Raw genomic sequence first — 18,815 nt, forward strand, 5'->3', positions numbered from 1 at the left:
GGTTCTGTTTGTATTGAAACAGAACTTTAAAATGGACAGCAACCATTTTATCAGAGGGCAAATCCTAGTCACCACTATTCAAATTGGGAGGGAGGGAAAGAGTAATCAAAAACAGAAGACATTCGGGACTTTTTCAGGTAAGCGGTAAACTCTGGCATCTTCCAACAGGTATTTTTTACTCTTTTTCATTTAATAATTGAGCCACTTGACAGGCACATCCTACCATTTTAAATGACTTCTTACTCATCATGGCATTTCTTCATTTAGTCAATACAGATATGGTAGGATGCCCTATCCTGTGGCAAATTATCTTTGGGGCTGGAGGGCCATCAGTGGCAGGGTGGCGTGTGTAAGTCCCACATTTGTCTGTTCACTGGAATGTATGCAAATGAAGCTACCACTTCATGTTACAAATATCAACTGGCAACCAATGCCATTTTATTTTAATGGATGTACTCAGAGTATGACTAGCACTGGTTATCACCCTCTCTTTTGTCAGCCCTCTTATGCCATAGGTGAGCACGGCAGTGCCTGTAGATTTGCCTCGGTGGGGGGGAATGTATATAAGAAGCCAGACCCATATGTAGGCCTAGTTTGTGTTCTGTTATTGTTTAATGCCAGATTGGTACACAATAAGACCACACTCAGCCATGATTTGATCGTGGATGAAGATGCCAATCTGGTGTGCATTAGCAAGACCTGGGTGGGTGAGCTGGGAGTTGATCTGACCCACATTTGCCCACCTGGATACTCAGTGAAACACCAGCACAGGCTGCAGGGATGGGGGCGGGGGGAGGAGTTGCTATGGTCTACAGAACTTCTAACTCTGACACCAGGAAACCACTCTGTCTTGGAGCTGACTGTGAGGGCCTGCACCTGGTGTTGGGCCAAGGAGACAGGAAACTAGGGTTGCTGCTGATGTACCATCCACCCTGCTGCCCGGCAGCTTCTCTGACTGAGCTGGTGGAGGACATCTCAGCTGTGGTATTGGAGGAGCCCAGAACGATAGTTCTGGGTGATTTCAATGTCCACATTGAGGCTGCCTCCAATGTTCCAGCTCAGGACTTTATGGCCTCCATGACAACCATGGGGCTGTCTCAAGTTGTCACCGGTCCAATGCATAGGGCAGGGCATACCCTCGACTTGGGTTTTGCTCCAGATGGAGGAAGGGGTGGTCTGGAGATGGGGTGTGTGAATGTCACCCAACTGTCATGGTCAGACCACTTCCTGGTGAAGGTCTTATGGCTCTGATCCTTCCCTGCAAGAGTGGTGGACAGATTAAGATGGTCCACCCCCAGAGACTAATGGAATCCACTGGATTCCTGAATGCCCTGGGGGAATTCCCAGTAGATAGAGCAGGTGACCCAGTGACACCGAGGCACATCAGGCTCTTGACATGGTTGCCCCCGAGTGCCCTCTCCGGCATTGTGGAGCCTGGTTTGCACCCTGGTACACCAGTGAGCTAAGGGCAATGAAACAGGCTGGACAACGGCTAGATTGCAAGTGGCGAAAGGCATGCTGTGAGGTTGATTGGGCACAAGTAAAACATAACCGTGCCTACTGTGTGGCAGTGAGGACAGTGAAGAAGGCCCCCTTCTCTGCCTCCATTGCATCCTCAAGTAGCCGTTCAGTGCAGCTTTTCCATATTGTATGGGGTCTGTTGACATAAACACCAGGAAATGTAGTTTTAGACCCTTCAGAGGCCCACTGTGAATTGTTTGCAAGGTACTTTGACAGTAAAGTTGCTCGCCTCCGCAGCTGACTTGATGTCCCATCTACATCTACTGTAGTCCCCAATGAGGTGTCCAGTGCACCATTTGCTGCAACTTCTTGGGAACAGTTTCAGCTGATGTGGCCTGATGACATAGATAAGGTGCTTGTGATGATGCAGCCAGCAACTTGTCCTCTTGACCCTTCTTGGCTTATTAAAGCTTGCCGAGTGGGATTGACCGAGTGGATCCAGGGTGTGGTCAACACATCATTGCAGGAGGGAGTGGTTCCAGCCACCCTGAAAGAGTCGGTGATCTGACCACTCCTGAAAAAGCCTACCCTGGACCCATTGGTCTGCAACAATTACCAACTGGTCGCAAATTACCCCTTCCTAGGGAAGGTGATTGAGAGGGTTGTGGTGCAGCAATTGCAAGTACTCTTGGATGAAACAGATTATCTTGACCCATTCCAGTCTGGGTTCAGGCCTGGTTATGGGGCTGAATCGGCCTTGGTTGTCCTGGTTGACCTTTATCGGGAGGACATGGGGAGTGTGACCTGTTACTCTTACTTGATCTCTTGGCAGCTTTTGATACCATTGATGATGGTATCCTTCTGGGCCGACTTGGTGAGATGGATATTGGAGGCACTGTTTTACAGTGGTTCCGATCCTATCTCCAGGGTCGTTTTCAGAGAATAGCATTGGGTGATTGTCTTTCAGCCCCCTGGCAGTTGTGCTGTGGGGTGCCGCAGGGTACCATCTTGTCCTCAATGCTGTTTAACATCTATATGAAGTCCTTGGGAGAGGTCATCAGGAGATATGGGGTGAGGTGTCAGCAGTATGCTGAAGATACCCAGCTCTATTTCTCTGTAACATCTGAATCGGGAGATGCCGTGCAAGCTCTGGACCGCTGCCTGGACTCAGTGGTGGGCTGCATGAGGGCCAGTAAACAGAGTCTGAATCCTAGCAAGATGGAGGCGCTGTGGGTTGGGAGTTCCCAAGTTCAGATAATTGGTCAGTTGCCTGCTTTGGATGGGGTCATTCTCCCTCTGAAAGAGCAGGTCCATAGTCTGGGGGTGCTCCTGGATCCATCTTTCTCACTAGAAGCCCAGGTGACCTCAGTGGCTAAGGGTGCCTTTTACCAACTTCAGCCGTTTCTGGACTGGGATAAACTGATCACTGTTATCCACGCATTGGTAACCTGGATTACTGTAATGGGCTTTATGTGGGGCTGCCCTTGAGAATGGTCCTGAATCTACAGCTGGTGCAAAATGTGGCAGCGCAACTCCTTACTGGGGCAGAGTGTCACCAACATGTGACCCCGCTGCTGAAAGAATTGCACTGGCTGCCTATTAGCATAACATAAAAAAGTTTTTAAAGATGTTTTGTTTTAGTGTATTTTAAACTCTTTTTATGTTTTAGTGTTTTTAGTGCTTTTGTTGGCCACCCTGGGCTCCTGCTGGAAGGGTGGGATATAATAAAATTAATACCTGGATAGTGCTCTGTGATCGATACTGATATATGCAAAGTTTCCTGTTGCAGAGCTTCAGATTTTATTTCAAGCTGAATTTTGCAACTGGGGCTAGGAAGATTAAAGATCTCAAGACACTGAATTTTGTATCAAGGACTCCCTCCTGTGTTTTCTGTAAGGACAGTGAAGTCACTTGGCCTTGGGGTCTGGCAGATCCCATAGCCTGTATATTTGCTGCTTGTGAATTGATGGTGTTATAGAGCAGGTACAGGGAACCTTTGCCCTAAAGATGTTGCTGAACTACAACTCCAATCATCCCTGGCCACTGGCTGTGCTTTGCTAGGGCTGATGGCAACTGCAGTTCAGCAACATGACTGACATACCAAAAACATCATAGTTGAAGTAGAGGTCGGTCAGAGTGTGTGTATCGATACACACACACACAGTTAAAAAAAACACTATTACTCAAACCTTGAACTGATGCCCCATCTCCCAAACTGAGCTGTCAACAGCAACCCAGCAATAGCCACTTCAGAGTCTGCTCTAGGCCAGCTGTTTACACTCCCTTGGACCATAGAAGAGTTGGAAGGGGCCTATAAGGCCATCAAATCCAACCTCCTGCTCAATGCAGGAATCCAAGTTAAAGCATGCCCAATAGGTGGCAGTCCAGCTGCCTCTTGAATGCCTCCAGTGTCGGAGAGCCCACCACCACCATAGGTCATTGGTTCCATTGTTATACTGCCGTTTGGAAATTTTTCCTGATGTTTAGCTGAAATCTAGCTTCCTGTAACTTGAGCTCGTTATTCCATGTCTTGCACTGGGTTGATCGAGAACCCGCCTGCATCTGTGTGGCAACCTTTCAAGTACTTGTAGGGTGCTCTCGCATCGCCCCTCAGTCTTCTCAAGGCTAAACATGCGTTTTTTTAGTCTCTTCTCATAGGGCTGTTTCCAGTCCCGATTATGTTGCCCTCCTCAGAACCTGTTCGTTTGTTTGCACCTTCTTAAAAGTACTCACTAACCAGTGCTGAATAGAGGGGAACCAATGCTTCATGTGATTTGGAAATTATGCTTCTGTTAACGCAGCCTAAAATAGCATTTGCCTTTCTTCCAGCCACATCACACTGTTTGCTCATATTCAGCTTGTGATCAACAATTCCAAGATCCTTCTCGCGTGTAGTATTGCTGGGCCAAGTATTCCCAATCTTATCTGTGCATTTGGTTTCTTTTTCCTGGGTGTAGAGCTTTTTACTTTCCCTGGAAAGTTTCATTTGTTTTCAGGCCGATGTTCTAGCTTATCAATATGTTTCTGTCTTTCAGGGTATTAAGCTCCCTCTCCCAATTTTGTGTCATCTGCAAATTTGATAAGCATTCCCAACAGCTCCTCAACCAAGTCATTAATAAAAATGTTAAAGAGCGCTGGGCCCAGGACCGAGCCCTGCAGTACCCCGCTTGTTACCTCCCCCCACGTTGAGAAGGAACCATTGATAAGCATTCTCCAAGGATGATTCTGTAGCCAACAGTGGATCCACCTAGTTGTTCCATCCGGCCCACATTTAGCTAGCTTGCTAATCAGAGTATCATGGGGCACTTTGTCAAAAGCTTTGCTGAAGTCCAGATATATTATGTCCACAGCATTCCCACAGTCTACAAGGAAGGTTACCCGATCAAAATATAAGATTAGTCTGGCAGGATTTGTTCTTGATAAATCCATGTTGGCTTCTAGTAATCACTGCATTGTCTTCAAAGTGCTTACAGACTGCTTTATCATGTGCTCCAGAATTTCCCCAGGGATCGATGTCAGGCTGACAGGTCTTAGTTCCCACGTTCCTTTTTGCCCTTTTTGAAGATAGGGACAACATTAGCCCTCCTCCAGTCATCCAGCACTTCACCCATCCACCACAATTTCACAAAGACAATAGACAGTGGTTCTGAGAGTTCTTCAGCTAATTCCTTCAATATAGCAGGATGCAGTTCATTGGGCCCTGGAGTTCTGAACCGTTCAAAGTGGTTAGGTATGTCTATCAATCTCAAGCTTCAATCCTGTTCCTTCCACTTGTACTTCACGTTTGCCAGGAAGGTCATAGACCCTCTTCTGGGAGAAAATTGAGTAGGAATTGAGCACTTATTTTTGTTTTGTCACCTGTTACCATTCTTATAGTATCAGCTCCAGGTTCAAAGCCCATCCCATTCTAGGCAGCTAAATAGCTTCACGCATCTCCTTTCAGAATACTCTTTATTGGATTCAGGAGCAGGGATTCTGTGTGTACACTGGAATGTGTTATAGGCCCTAACTCATTATTTTACAGGGTTACAAAATCTTATTTAAATATCACTTCTCCCCCCCTCCATGTCATTTAAGAAAAAAAGCCTCCTTTGGTGGAACTATACTTAACTCCATTTTAAAAATCAGACGGACAACTCTTCAACACTGCTGGATCAGTAAGATTCATAGCTACTTCCTACGGTACAGGCCTAGCCCACCCAACCCCAAGGACATTTTGAAAAGGGTCACATCAGCAATGAGGCAACATGGGAGAAGCTGGTGACTTCTCTAACAGGTGGGCACAAACTGGCACGTGCCAAAAGCCACTGGGGAAGTCAGTGCCTGCCACTCCTCCCTATTGATGGCCATTTCAAAGGGTTCCCAGGCAAGAAAGGCCAGAGACACTGCTTCCTCCTCCTCCAGATGGGTAGCAGCTTGATCAGAGAGAGCGACTGGTCTTCAGGCAAGAGTCCAGAACTGGACCGAGTCAGGAGCAGTGGCCAAAGGTTCCCTCCACACCCTCCTCTCCCAGGTCAGGATTGGCAGGGGCTCCATGGCATCAGGGAAGGAAGTGCCAGCCCTTGGTACAGGTAAGGGGCAGGGAGTGACAGGGGCTGACCTCTGCTTTCTGCCAGGTTAGAGCTTGTTAGGAGCCATGCTGTTCTCCCCTGACTGATGCTGGGTGCAACAGCTACTCCACTCCCATCAGAGTAAGTGGCCAGCAACAAAAAGGGGTGTCCTGGGGGAAAGGGGTGAGGGGAAGTCACTGTGAATTAAAGCACAGGAGGAGAGAGCCTACAGAGTGGGGAGGCCAGCTGAGCCAGAGAAGCAAGTGGCCTCTCCCTGCCTGATTGGCTGTGACCTTGGGAATATCGGTGGGCAAACGAACATGTCAGTGTCGCCTGACATGGAAAGGGCTGCGGCCACCTTCCAAGAGAGCACAGCCTTGAAGTCTTGCTTGTCACTTCCCTGGAGCAAGGGCTACAGAATCTCATACTTGTCCACAAGGAAGGTGGTCTCTGTGGAAAATTTCACGGGACTGTTCCCATCTACCTGGGTCACTTTGGTAACCTGCAGAGAGAAAGCCGCAAGGTCAGCTGGGATGAAACAGTCTGCTGCAGGCACTGGGCTAAACGGCTTCTGTGGTATAGGCCAGATGGGACAAAATTCCAGGATACACTTGTCCCTCCACTCCACGCCCAAGGCTGGATTATCAGTGGTGCAACTGCTCCAATTGCACCAGACCCTTGCCTGCAAGAGGGCCCAGATTCTGCACTTTCATTAATAAAAAAAAGTAAGCAAATCAGCATAGCAAAATGTGCACACAAATGAGGCAGCCTTGTTTTTCCCACCTTTTCAACGTTTTTAGTTAATGAGTGAAGTCAGAGCTGTGACTGACAAGTCAATCCCTGGGTCCTAAAGGGCAGCTGCTTCACCCTTCCCTTTAGTTTCTGTTTCCGAGTCTGTCTTTGCAGTTTGCCCTGGCCCAGCAGCAGCAGCAGCAGTCAGTCTGCTTGGAGAAAACTATGTACATTTGGAATTAATATAGTACCGTCTTATTTATCTTAAATGTTGTGGATATCTCCCTCCTGCCCCCCAAAAAAGCAATCTAATAAATGAGGATGAAGTTTGGAAATTTGGGGATAGGAAGTGATTTATAGCATTCTGTGTGAACAAAGTTAAGAGCCTAGCTAAGTCTAACCTGGACATGGTTAGACTTTGGATATTAAGGTTCGTGTTTGACATCTGTGCAAAGTGACAATGATGAGAAATGTGTGGAAAAGAGATGCCTGATTTTTAAAACATCTAAGGTTTTATTACTGATTATGATTTGTCTTATTACTGACCTTTGTAAGCCACTCTGGAAGCCTTTTTTGGCTGAAGAGCGGAGCAAACAACGCTTTGCTTTTTTGTGTCAGAACAGTGTACTAAATAAAAATATTGCTGCTTCAGAACAGTAGAGCTTGCTTGGGCATGTTCACAGGGTAGTAAAAAAACTCAAACCAGAAACAATTTTTTTTAAAAAAAATGTGAGTGTGTGGGGTAGTCTCTCTAAATATATCAGCAACTAGACTGAATGAATCCTAAGGTCCAGCTGGTCTACCATGTGTGGTTCCCACAATGGCAACTAGATACATCAGAAAGCCCATAAGCAGGGTTTGAGGCCAAGAACCTTTTTCTGCTGCTTGCTCTGTGCTGTGAGACGCAGCAGCCCCGTCTCTCTAACAACCGTCAAACTGTAATCTACTTTTATCTTGATCTGTAAACGGTGAATTTAACTTGAATGGGACCTTCTCCCGTAGGGGGCATCATCATTTCACCTGATGTTACATACCCACAGTTTTAATTTTTGGGCATCTACTTACAACATTTTTTTTTCCCTGACCTTTTCTAGTGTGTGATCTAACGTTGTCTTATTATTGCTGTTTTATTCGTGGTCTTTCAGAACTGCAGACCATTCAGAAATGAGTATGCTTATGTTGCAGTGCTCAAATACATCCAACAAAATAAACATTACTTTTTTTTTTCAACACATGCATTCCTTTCTGGGAGAGGGGTGCCCTTTTGGGAAACCTAACCGGGGGGCCCAACCACTTTAATCCAGCCTTGTTTACACCCAAAGGAAAGAGTCCAAGGTTTTATTCCCAGCAAATGTAGCATGGCAGTTTGAAAAAACAAGGATTAGACTGTGAAAAGACAAGGACAATCTTCCTACACCAATGTGCACTCACACACAGAAGGCCTCAGCTGAAGAGAGCAATGGCGCCAAGAAGAGGCACAGCTCAAAGTCAGTCACCTGCTTTGCATGCAGAAATCCCCCAACTTTCCTGCTCTGGACATGTGTGTACATGTGGGTGGGAAGGATATGGCTTGCCAGTTGGTCTGGGTGCCTTAGCCACATGGCTGTGAGGCAGCTCCCCCCCCCCGTGGAGCTGTGAAGACATCTCTGCATCTTCAAAGATGGGTAGGAAAGCTTGTTGCTCACCACACTTGCTAGATGAGCAGACTGCAGACCTGTTTGTAAACTGAGGAGAGTTTCCTTTTTTTGTGGAATGGGGCTGCTCCCTTTGGGCAACAAAGAGGAAGAGGCCACTGCATCCATTCAAGGCACCCCAAGACTCACCTGGATGTGGCAGTAGTTCTTCTTGGATACAAAGGAAACATGCACAGGGAAGAAGTCATTGGGCTGCCCAGTGATGCTGAACTCCAGGCTGCCACTCTTGTTTTTGGCATCAATCACAGGCAGGCACCACTCCAGGATGTTCCTCCGGCTGTCATGGCGATACTCGCCATCAATCTCCCCAATCACAGGAGCACCCACACCAGACCTAAAGTAACAGCAATGAGTTACATCAGGGTTGACATTTGAGCTGGTGGGTGGATTGGGGCCCGAGAGGTGTGACAACTACTCACGGCAAGGGGATGGCGATCACCACATCATTTAACTCCAGGTTCTCCTCTTGCAGCTCATACTCAATGTTGACATCGCAGCCACCCCCGCTCTCTGATGGCCAGCAGTTAACTAAGAGAAAAAACACCCCACTCATTGCAAGATCTTGTACCAGAAAGATGTGGGAGGAAGGTCTGCGAATGGCCAAGCAAGGGAGCCCCCCCCCTTGCTCTGCCACCTCTAGGAATAGCGTGTTATATTCCTGCCTTGGTCCATCTGTCCCTTCCCCCCCATCACACTTACTTGTTAGTGGAATGAGAGACTCCTCTGTCGTCTGCAGCCGCCATTTCAGCACTCCCACATCGCTGTTTGTGGGGAAAGACTTATCTGGGTTCTTCAGGCCAATCAGGGACTCTGCTGTAAAAAGCTTCTTGTCAACATTGGGGTGAGTCTGAAGGAAAATTAAAAATTGAGAGTAGATTCAGCTGTTGACCCCAAAAGTCAAACACTCCCTGCCCTAAATTCTGGACTGACAATTTGCTTTTGGCTCATCAGCTCTCCTGTCCCTTGCCATACCCGGCTGGGACAGGCAAGCCAGTCAACAGAGAGGAGATGGAAAACCGCTTCCAAACCAGATAGTGGGTCCTCTCGTGTTTTTCCAAACAGGGCTACCCTGCAGGATGCCAAGACTTTCTCCTTCACCCTGCCACACCAAATCTAGGAGAATGCCCATGCCCAGGGCAGAGCGACTGGGAGCTCCTCGCCTAGAGGACAAGATGAGGCAAGAATGGTGAAGCCCAGAGCCGTGGCCTTTCACAACAGAAGGCCTAAAACTTTGTCTCTCTTGTCACCGCTACTGGCCTCAGTTCCTCATACTCCCATCCTGCAATAGTTAGTTCAGGCAGAGAGATCCACCCTGCGTCTTCCACGTGAAGAGAGATGCGAACCCTTCTTTCCCATGGTTTGCTATCTCCTTTTTCTTCTCCAGCGCACCTCTGACTCCCTTGCTGTCCAAAGGTTCAACTGCCTCCCTACCGCAATGGTATTTAAATACAGTTTTTTGCTGGCCTTCGTTGCCAACAATGTGCTCCTTCGCTCTCAGTGCCTCCTTTTGTCTCTTCTCCGTTCAGACCATTGCACGTGTTTTCACCTCTGTCTGTATCCCTGAGGGATGATTTCTTCCGAACTGGAAGCTCCTTTAGCCCCTGCTGGCTTCACCCCCGCAATTAGTTTTTCTGCCAACCCAGTTCTGGGAGGACCACTAACCCCAGATCGAAGTGCAACAGACCTCTAGCCAAGGACGCCTACCCCAAACCCACAGCTCAATTAATACCCCCAACTTGTGTCAGCTGCCATGTGCAGTGGAAAGCAGCTGCTGCTGGCCACTCCTTTTCACCCGCACAGACAGCAGCAACAAGGCCAGCTGGACACACCTGGAGCTGCACTCCCTTCTTGTCCTCATTCTCAACGTGGATGCGGATCCGGGCAAACTTTTCATCCAAGATCCGCAGCATGATCATGCCATGCAGCTCCATGTTCTGCAGCCCCCCATCTCTGCCGCAGGTCAGTGAGATCTTCTCCTCTATTTTCATGTGCACACTGGAGAGGAGAGAACCTGGGTTACAACACTCGTGGCCCTGCGTCCCTTTCCCTTTGGCCATGTCACTGCCTGAGGTTAAAAAGTCTCCAGGCCAAAACAGGATGGAGGTTTGGCTCCCCTTGGAACAGCCCTTCTAAGGGTTATGCTCGTACAGTTCTAGGCTAGATTACCTGTGTGCACTTCCCATGACACACCCCTCAGCTCGTTCCTCTCCCCAACCTCACTGTCCCTTCAATTTGTGCTGCTCAGGGCAGTGACTGCAGCGGCTGCTTTTGAGTGCAGGATTCAACTCCCAACAAGGTACCTCTAATTCCTCACAGGGACAATCACAGATGCCTACAGAGCACACCTGCTGGAAAGCCCAGGAATGCTGACAATCCCCAGGATTGGGTGGGATGATGTCAGGAGGGCAGAAGCCACCCTGAATCCCAGCTCCAGCTGCCAGGAAGCTTCACCCTCTCCTCTCCTTACACAGCACAAACACTTACCTCTCCATGTTAATGGGTGGAGCAAGAACAGCAGCTGCTTCTGAGGACCGTTTGCCAACAGAAGATGTGACTATATGTTCTCCTTCAGACTTTAGCTTGTCTACGAAATTGTCTACTTCCTTCCCTTTTGCACCAAGCTTGAGTGCCTTATTTGAACCAGACGGCCTACCAGAGAAAATAAGATGCAGCCATTTTGTGACAGTCCTTTTTCCGTAGCAAAAACCAAAGGGGGGCTGAGAAGGCGTTTGTGGCGCTGCTGCTGCTGCTATAGCCTTATCCTCACGCTCTAAAGCCCATTAAGGAATGAAATGCACAATGACCATATGCTCAGTGTGGAGATCGCATCTGGATGCCCTCCAGAGAGCAAGTAGATCATTCAGTTGGGAAGCACCGCAAGATTAATCCAAGAAGCCCAATGAGAATCCTGGTTAAGACCCACAACTCCTGCTTTTGAAGGTGGCTACTCACAGCAATAAGAGCTCAGGGAGACATGTGGAGGTCCACAACCTGCACCCGCTTCTTGCTCACCCTTCACCCAGCAGAGGGAAACAGCTTTTATACCTGGTAGGTGCTGGAGTCACTTTTGGTTTCTCTGTCTCAATGATGGTTTCGGTGATCATGGCAGCTGTGCTGCCTCCCGACATAGCTGAGCTCCCAAAACCACCAAAGCCCGGAGCTTTGGTGCCCCGGCGCTCAGCATCCCTGCGGGCCTGCTGCAGCTCCTTGGCTTTCCGGCGCATCTCTGCCTTGGCCTCACGCTCCTGCGTCTAAACATACATGAGAGAGAAAGAGGTGGACACACAAGCACAGTGAGGAATTGATGGCCGGAACCAAATACATTCCACAGGTACAGACTTGGAGACCAGAGTCTTCGCCTACCTCACGGACAGCTCTGAAGACCTTCTCCTCATGGGAGTCCATCTCCGTAAAGGTGCGGATCTGGGCCAGGTTGACGTTTTCCCGGTACCCAAGGGCAACAATCTCATCGAAGGCAAATATCAGATCAAAGCAGTGTTCAGAGATCTCGTTCTCCTCCAGAGCTCTGCAGTATTCTGGTATCTAGATGGAGTAAGGGAAAAAGGCATCCTGAGAAGGTGTGCAAATTGTGGATAAGAACTGCTCCCTGCGGCTTCCTAGCCAAAACCTCTACACCTTCAGCTGGTCCACTGGTCAGGAGGTCTGTTTCAAGGGCAAAAAATTATCCTGACTAACTACCTCCTCCCCACACCTCTTCCAACAGCATCCGGTGGATCACCCCTTCGGCCCTCAATTCCATATCAACGACTGAGGCACATCAAAGAAACCAACGAAAAGAGCGGGAGCAGGCTGTGGCTATCGAAAGGTCCTTGGCTTTGTCCTGCCTCCCCCCACCCCCACCCCCACTCCTGGGCATTTAGCAAGCAAGCCAGCTTCGCCCAGGATCCTCACCACTCTAGAGAAGAGCCGGAGAGTTTCAAGGTCCTCCAGGATGTTGCTGTTTTTGGTGGTGATCAGGACCATGTACAGCTTCTCCATGGGCTGGTAGACGTAGCGCACGCTCTCAGTCTCCACAAACGTGTGCTGCTTCCCTGTATTCATGAGCTTAGGGAAGGCTGCCAACAGCCCCTCAATGCGAGTCCGTGTCATCTCTACAAACTGGCGCGAGACAATCGCCTTCCCGGCTTTCGTGCAGACGGCAGCTGCCAAGAGCACCTAGAGAGACAAGGGCTTTTATCAGCTGCATAAAAGCATAAACAGGTAAGAGCACTTCAGCTGGATCAGTGGCCAGCCAGATGCCCATGGGACCTGGTAATTCCTGGCAACTGATATGCAGAAATGGAGATAGTTTACAGCCATCAGCCTTGCCCAGTAGCCATCGATGGTCTTATCTCGCTTTCCTTCCCTGCCTTACGAACAAGGAGCAAAGGTCTGTGTGGGGCACCTCCATCTCACAGCGATTTTCTTCTTATAACTCAAGGAGGCCTCCAGCAATCCTCTGGTGCTGAACAGCCACATTTTAGCCACTGGCCATTAGGCAGCCTCAGGCAGGCCACTGTCACTCAGCCTGTCCAAATCAGCTATCAAGCAAGTACTGCGGCAAAAAGTAAGCAGCAGAGATTACTAATGTTTTGTGATTTATTCCTCCAAAAGAATTAACAATTAAAATAAGCATAAGCGAGTTTAACAAGCTGTACAAGATTACTTATAACACCCAAAGCAAAATGCGCTGCGCTAGCCAAGCATCAGAAGCTCCAAATTTCAACTACTTCTGGCATATTCTTAACTGATTTACTTTGCGCTACTTTACACCAAAGTGGTATGCGAACAAATGTTCGCTCTACTAGATTTGCACGGGGCTGTGCAAACGATTTTAACACAAGGCCTCCCTGGCAGCTTCTCCAATTCTTCTCCCTCCTCCAGGGAGCCCCCTTTTTCCTCCGGAGAGAAGCCCACTCTTTTAGGGCATCGGAAGGGGTCACTGATAAAACTGCTGCCGGCAGATCTCGGTGCCCGCAAATTGCAGGGCCCCTTCACGAGCCAGCGCGGCGGCACCTGCTACCTCCGCCTCGGGGGAACTGCACAGCCAGCCCCCGCAGGTGCACCCGGACATCCCCCAGACCTCCGACGACGCGGCCTCTCCGCCAGCAGCCTCAGCTCATGGAGGGAGGCCTCCGGGTGGCGCAGGCAGCGGCCCGTGAGCATCAGAGGCGGTCGGTGTCCCGGGCGGCGCTCCGCCTTGGGGCTGCGGAAGGGCCCCGCTCCGGCCGGGGCCGCCCAGGAAGCGCTTCGCCCGCGCGCTCCCCACACCCGGAGCACCCACGGCCGCCCGGCCTCCGCCCGCTCGCAAGGGCGGCCGGAGGGAAGAGGGCGGCGGGAGGACAGGACAGGCCCCGCTGCGGGGAGGGGGCGACGGCAGCCCCATGCGACGCGGGGGACCCCGGAGGCCCGGCACTCACCATGGCGGCGGCGGCGGCGTCTCCTCCCTCGTCCGCGTCCCTCCCGGCCTGGCCTGAGGGTCTCTCGGCTCCGCCCGCCCGCCTGCCCGTCTGCCAGCCACACAAGATGGCAGCTCCGAGCCACGTCTCCCAGGCGGAAGTGGCGGCGTCACGCACGCAGAGGGCACGGTGCCCCGCCCCTCGCCCTCCCCGCCACAGCCGGCAGGCGGCGCTGCGCCCTCGCTTCCCCCAGCCAGAGAGGCCCGCCTGCCTCGTCCGCTCCTCGCCGTCCGTTTCCCGGGAGACGGAGCCGCCAAGGCCTCCCTCGCCCGCCCGACTGCCTGCGGGTATGGCCGGAGCGCCGCCGCCGCCGCCCGAAGTCGGGCTGCAGGTGAGGAGGGGGAGGGGCTCCAAGCGAGGGAGGCGCACTCCGGAGCGGCGAATCCGGATTAGCAGGGGGGGCGGGGCGGCCGGCCTCTGACCGCTTCTCTGCCCCGGCAGACCCGGATCCTGGAGAACCAGCCGTATGACGAGAGCCTGGACGTCAACGAGACGGAGGACGTGGCCAGCATCTACGCGCCCAGCCCCCCGCAGCCAGGTGCGGCAGGCAGGCGGGGAGGGAGCCTCGGTGGGGCGCCGAGGGACCCCTGGGGCGCCCCCGCCGCAAGCTCGCCCCGCCTGATGAGGCTCTTCCCCTCTCTCAGGCCCGCGCCCGCCGCGCGCCCAGCATAAGAGCCTGGCCGAGAACAGCAGCGAGGAGGACGACGAGGAGATCCTGAAGGTAGCCCAGACCCCCCGCCGCCCCCGTGGCTAGCAGGGGAGAAGGTGGGGTAGCCACTGCCAGCAGCAGCAGCGAGCGAATAGAGGGTGGTGGTCGCGGGGCTTCCGGGGGCCGCCCGGGGGCCAGGTTGTCACCAAGTGCTCTCCCCCCCTCTTTGCTTCCCCCCCCCAGGACAAAAAGGCCACCCAGCTGGCCTCCCAGCGGCGGTTCAGCGGCAACGAGGTGGAGGATGAGGACGAGGACTCTTCGGAGACAGACTCTGACGACGACGACGATGATGACGACGAGCACGGGGCTCCTCTGGAGGGGTATTGGCCGGGCAGGGGGTGCCTCCTGCTTGCGGGAAGGAAAGGGGGTTCCCTTCAGCCGTGAGGCACCTGGGTGCTGGGCACCCCGGGGAAGGAAGGAGGCTAGGCAGGCACGTCTTCGGGTGCCAACACATTGGCAGGAGTTGGCGGGTTGGCTTCCTGAGGATGTGAAGGGCGTCTGCCTGGAAGACGTCCCCGAGCCCTTGACTTCAGTGGGCTGCCTGGCTTTGAGCAGAAAGAGGCCTGACCTGGAGCCTTCCTTGCCCATCAGCCTCTTCCATTCCCCCCCTCCCTGCACGGGCCAGTGGAAAGTCAAGAAGACTCCTGTGTCTGGATAGCAAAGACAGCTCTGTCAGGAGCCAAAGTCAGACCTTCCCAGAGAAGCCTTGTGGGCCTCCAAAGCCCCCCAGACACTGTCATTTGGGCAGCCAGGAGAGGAGCCCATAAGGCAAGGGTGGGGAACTGTGGCCCTCCAGAGGTTGCTGGACTACAGCTCCTGCCATGCCTCACCATTGTCCGTGCTGGCGGGGGCTGATGGGAGATGGAGTCCAGCAGCCTCTGGAAGGCCACAGGTTGCCAATCCATGTCATAATATAGTAGTCTTGTAGAAGATAGCTAAATATCAAAGCCAATCAGGTATGCTCAGATATAGCATCTTAGCTGGACAGTCAGGGTTGTATCAAATGCTAGTTCTACTTGGAGTAGACCCATTACAATCAAAGGACACGAGCAGCTTAAGTGCAGGGATTTCAGTGGGTCTGTTTACGGTAAGACTTCCATGGATGTAACCCTCAGCCTGTTTTGCCATCTTTGGCAGCCCTCTCAGGCATGAACTACTTGTTCTGTGAAGTGCACTTGTTGTGTTTAACCTTTAGGTGTTATCTGCAGTTTTAGATAGCATCAGTTTGTCAGTGTGGAACAACGAGGTTGTAGCAGGTACGTAAGGGGGGACAGTCACCTTTCCCCCCCCCTGTTGAGGCTTGAGGAAGATGCTGTTTGCTTCAGGGAGGGAAGTTCTCCTTTGGCCTCCAGCAGTGCCAGCCTTGCTTGAGGAGGAGGAGAGCGAGAGCTGGTTTCCACTCTGAGAATCTCCTTGGAGCCAGGACCTCCCTTGTCCTGCCTCTGAGCGTATCTCCTGCCCAACCGCCCTCTGCTTCTTTCTCCAGGGCGTATAACTCAGCAGATTATGACTACCTGCCGGTCTCCCTGGAGATCAAGGAACTTTTCCAGTACATCCGGAGGTGAGTGGAGACGGGGGGGGGGACTTGGCTTTAGGGTGGGCCGATGGCGGGCCTCTTTCCCAGCTCCTGCTCTGTGCCTGTTCCTCAGGTATTCTTCGCAAATGATTGACCTGGAGCACAAGCTGAAGCCGTTCATTCCAGACTTCATTCCTGCTGTTGGGGACATTGATGCCTTCTTGAAGGTATGGCATTCACTGTAGCACTTCCCTACATGCAGCCCTGGCTGGGAGTTCGTAGAATCATAGAATAGTCGAGTTGGAAGGGGCTTATAAGGCCATCCAGTCCAACCCCCTGCTCAATGCAGAAATCCAAATCAAAGCATTCCCGCCCGATGGCCATCCAGCTGCCTCTTGAATGCCTCCAGTGTCGGAGCGCCCACTTCCTCCCTAGGTCTTTGGTTCCATTGTCGTATGGCTCTAGCCACTCAGGGCTCTCCCCGATGGCAGCGCTTGTTGCCGCTCTAGGGCGGTGTGGCAGATTTTGCCTCTGTCCCCGCAGTCACCAGAGCCAAGAACCCTCCTGGGCAAGTGGGGAGAGTTGTTGCATTCAGGTCCTGCTCATGGGTGCTGTGAGAAGAGGGTGCTGAACTCGACGGGTCCCCTTTTGTCTTGTGCAGCAGCAGGGCTCTTCCTTAAGTTCTTCCAGCTCCTTGGCTTTTGCAGCAGGCAGGGCCGTGTTCTGTGGGTCAGTGGTGCCTGTCCTGTCCCAGAAGAAACTCTTGAGGAGAGTCCTGCCCTGGGTGTGGGGGTGTGAAAGAATGGCAGCTGCTCCCTGAAGGGCACCTTGGCTTATTTCCCAAAGGTTCCACGCTCTGATGGGAAGCCAGATAACCTTGGTTTGTTGGTGCTGGATGAGCCGTCGACCAAGCAGTCAGACCCTACTGTGCTGTCCCTCTGGCTAACAGAAAACTCAAAGCAGCACAACGTGGCTGTAAGTGAGTGGGAGGGAGGGAGGGAGGGAGGCTGGCCAGTGTTGGTAATGGGATGGCTGTTGGCTGTCACCAGCAGCTGCTGCTACCACAGTAGTCTGTGTTTGTAGCAGCAAATAAAAGTGAAAAGCCTGGAGAATGCCGAGAAGAATCCCAAAGCCATTGACAGCTGGATCGAGAGCATCAGTGAGCTCCATCGCTGCAAGCCGCCAGCCACAGTCCACTATGCCAGGTGGGCCTCTATAGGGAGCATGATGGAAAGGGCCAGGCCTGCCAGCATTGAGCTGCTCTGTCCTGGGGGTGGGGGAGAAATCCTTCCCGCAGAAGCACCCTCTGTGCAGAGCTGTGGTCATCTCAAACTGCCATCTGGCGCCTCTTCCTTGCAGGCCCATGCCGGACATAGACACGCTGATGCAGGAATGGTCCCCGGAGTTTGAAGATCTGCTGGGAAAGGTACACTGTCTGCCAAGTCTCTCCCCCCCTTCTTCTTTCCATGGGGCCTTTGATGAAGGGGGAGATTGTGGGCCTTAAAAGAGCTTCCTAGAGAAGAAGAGACCAGTACTGAGCCAATGGTTCCCTCTCTGCTCTTCAGGTGAGCCTTCCTACTGCAGACATCAACTGCAGCTTGGCTGAATACACGGACATGATATGTGGTGAGTGCCCTTCTGCTGTGCTCATCTATGCCAAGCCTTGACTTGTCGGAGCCACACTAAATTGCTCCTATTTGGGGGTCGGGTTCTTTTCCTCAGCTATTCTGGACATTCCTGTCTACAAGGGCCACATCCAGTCCCTGCACACCTTCTTCTCCCTCTACTCTGAATTCAAAAATTCACAGGTAGGAGAGGGGCAAGGGGCAGACGCTCTGACCATGGAGGGGTGGGAGGGGGTGCTTTCTGCTGGTGGAGGGACTGCATCCACGCACTCCAAGCAGGAGGCTCCACCTGAACCTCCCCTCCCCCCCAGCGGAAGTGATTGCTTGCCAGCCATTTGCACTTTGGGCAACCTGAGCTGGAGGCCTTGGCCCTCCAGCAGCCTAAAGCGAGGGCATGCTCTCCCCCTCCCCCACTCTTCCCTGCAGCATTTCAAGGCTCTCGCCGAGGGCAAGAAAGCTACCAGCCCTCCCTCCAATGCCCCCTCGCAGGCTGAAGAGATGGACATCCTGAGCCTTACCTGAGGCAGCCGCCTGCCCTGGAAGGAGCTGTTCTAGAGAATTGCCAGCCTGAAAGTTGCAGGCCCTGAGATCTTGTTTGGGTCAAATGCTACTCAGGCTTCCAGGTTTCCTCTGAGGCAAAGCTCCCGTTGGCCCTGTGCAGCACAACACAGCAGGGATCTAGCTCAAAGGCTGATGTCCTAGCAGGTTTTCAATATATTTTTCTTTGTGCAGCTTCTGTGAAAGATTTGCTTCAGTAAAGTTTTGTTTGCAGTGTGACTGCGGATGGACTTGGAACAGTTTAAGAGTACTGTGGCTGTTTTCATCTTATTTGGCTCTTAGACTCAACTTACCTGCAGGGCAAGCCCCAGGTTTATTTCTCTGTTCCAGGGGTGTATATATGTTAGGGTGCCTCTGTAAATGAGGAATGTTGCCCAGAGTTCAGAATCCTAAGCATCTGAGGCTTCTAGTCCTTAAGATGAAAGAAGTCTTGAGTAGGTAAGTAGGGTTGCGCTGTCTGAAGGTTTCATTCCCCCCCCCCATCAAAGACTAGCCTGGCCTGCCCAGCTCC

The 18,815-nt window shown here is 51.9% G+C and overlaps 2 protein-coding genes across 3 annotated transcripts; one reads left to right on the forward strand and one right to left on the reverse strand.

Annotated features, from left to right (window-relative positions):
- Nucleotides 1-5,395: 5,395 nt before the first annotated feature.
- Nucleotides 5,396-14,205, reverse strand: ARCN1 (archain 1). The gene is made up of 10 exons (XM_061593323.1): nucleotides 13,858-14,205; nucleotides 12,350-12,613; nucleotides 11,801-11,980; nucleotides 11,483-11,688; nucleotides 10,922-11,086; nucleotides 10,267-10,432; nucleotides 9,137-9,284; nucleotides 8,857-8,965; nucleotides 8,567-8,771; nucleotides 5,396-6,513 (listed from the first exon to the last, which is right to left on the reverse strand). The coding sequence occupies exons 1-10, from the start codon at nucleotides 13,858-13,860 to the stop codon at nucleotides 6,424-6,426; spliced, it is 1,536 nt and encodes a 511-aa protein (XP_061449307.1). The 5' UTR covers nucleotides 13,861-14,205; the 3' UTR covers nucleotides 5,396-6,423.
- On the forward strand, nucleotides 13,600-18,547 carry IFT46 (intraflagellar transport 46). Of its 2 annotated transcripts, none has more exons than XM_061593324.1 (12): nucleotides 13,600-14,227; nucleotides 14,338-14,434; nucleotides 14,541-14,617; nucleotides 14,789-14,925; nucleotides 16,092-16,166; nucleotides 16,255-16,348; nucleotides 16,968-17,096; nucleotides 17,205-17,326; nucleotides 17,481-17,547; nucleotides 17,687-17,747; nucleotides 17,844-17,929; nucleotides 18,173-18,547. In XM_061593324.1, exons 1-12 carry the CDS (start codon nucleotides 13,859-13,861, stop codon nucleotides 18,266-18,268), a joined length of 1,410 nt encoding a protein of 469 aa, XP_061449308.1. In that variant the 5' UTR covers nucleotides 13,600-13,858; the 3' UTR covers nucleotides 18,269-18,547. The 2 variants fall into 2 exon arrangements, with proteins under 2 accessions (XP_061449308.1, XP_061449309.1); XM_061593325.1 differs by having other exon boundaries at nucleotides 17,208-17,326.
- Nucleotides 18,548-18,815: the final 268 nt, after the last annotated feature.

Source organism: Rhineura floridana, chromosome 12, assembly GCF_030035675.1.
Source record: "Rhineura floridana isolate rRhiFlo1 chromosome 12, rRhiFlo1.hap2, whole genome shotgun sequence".
NCBI classification, from domain to species: Eukaryota; Metazoa; Chordata; class Lepidosauria; order Squamata; family Rhineuridae; genus Rhineura; species Rhineura floridana.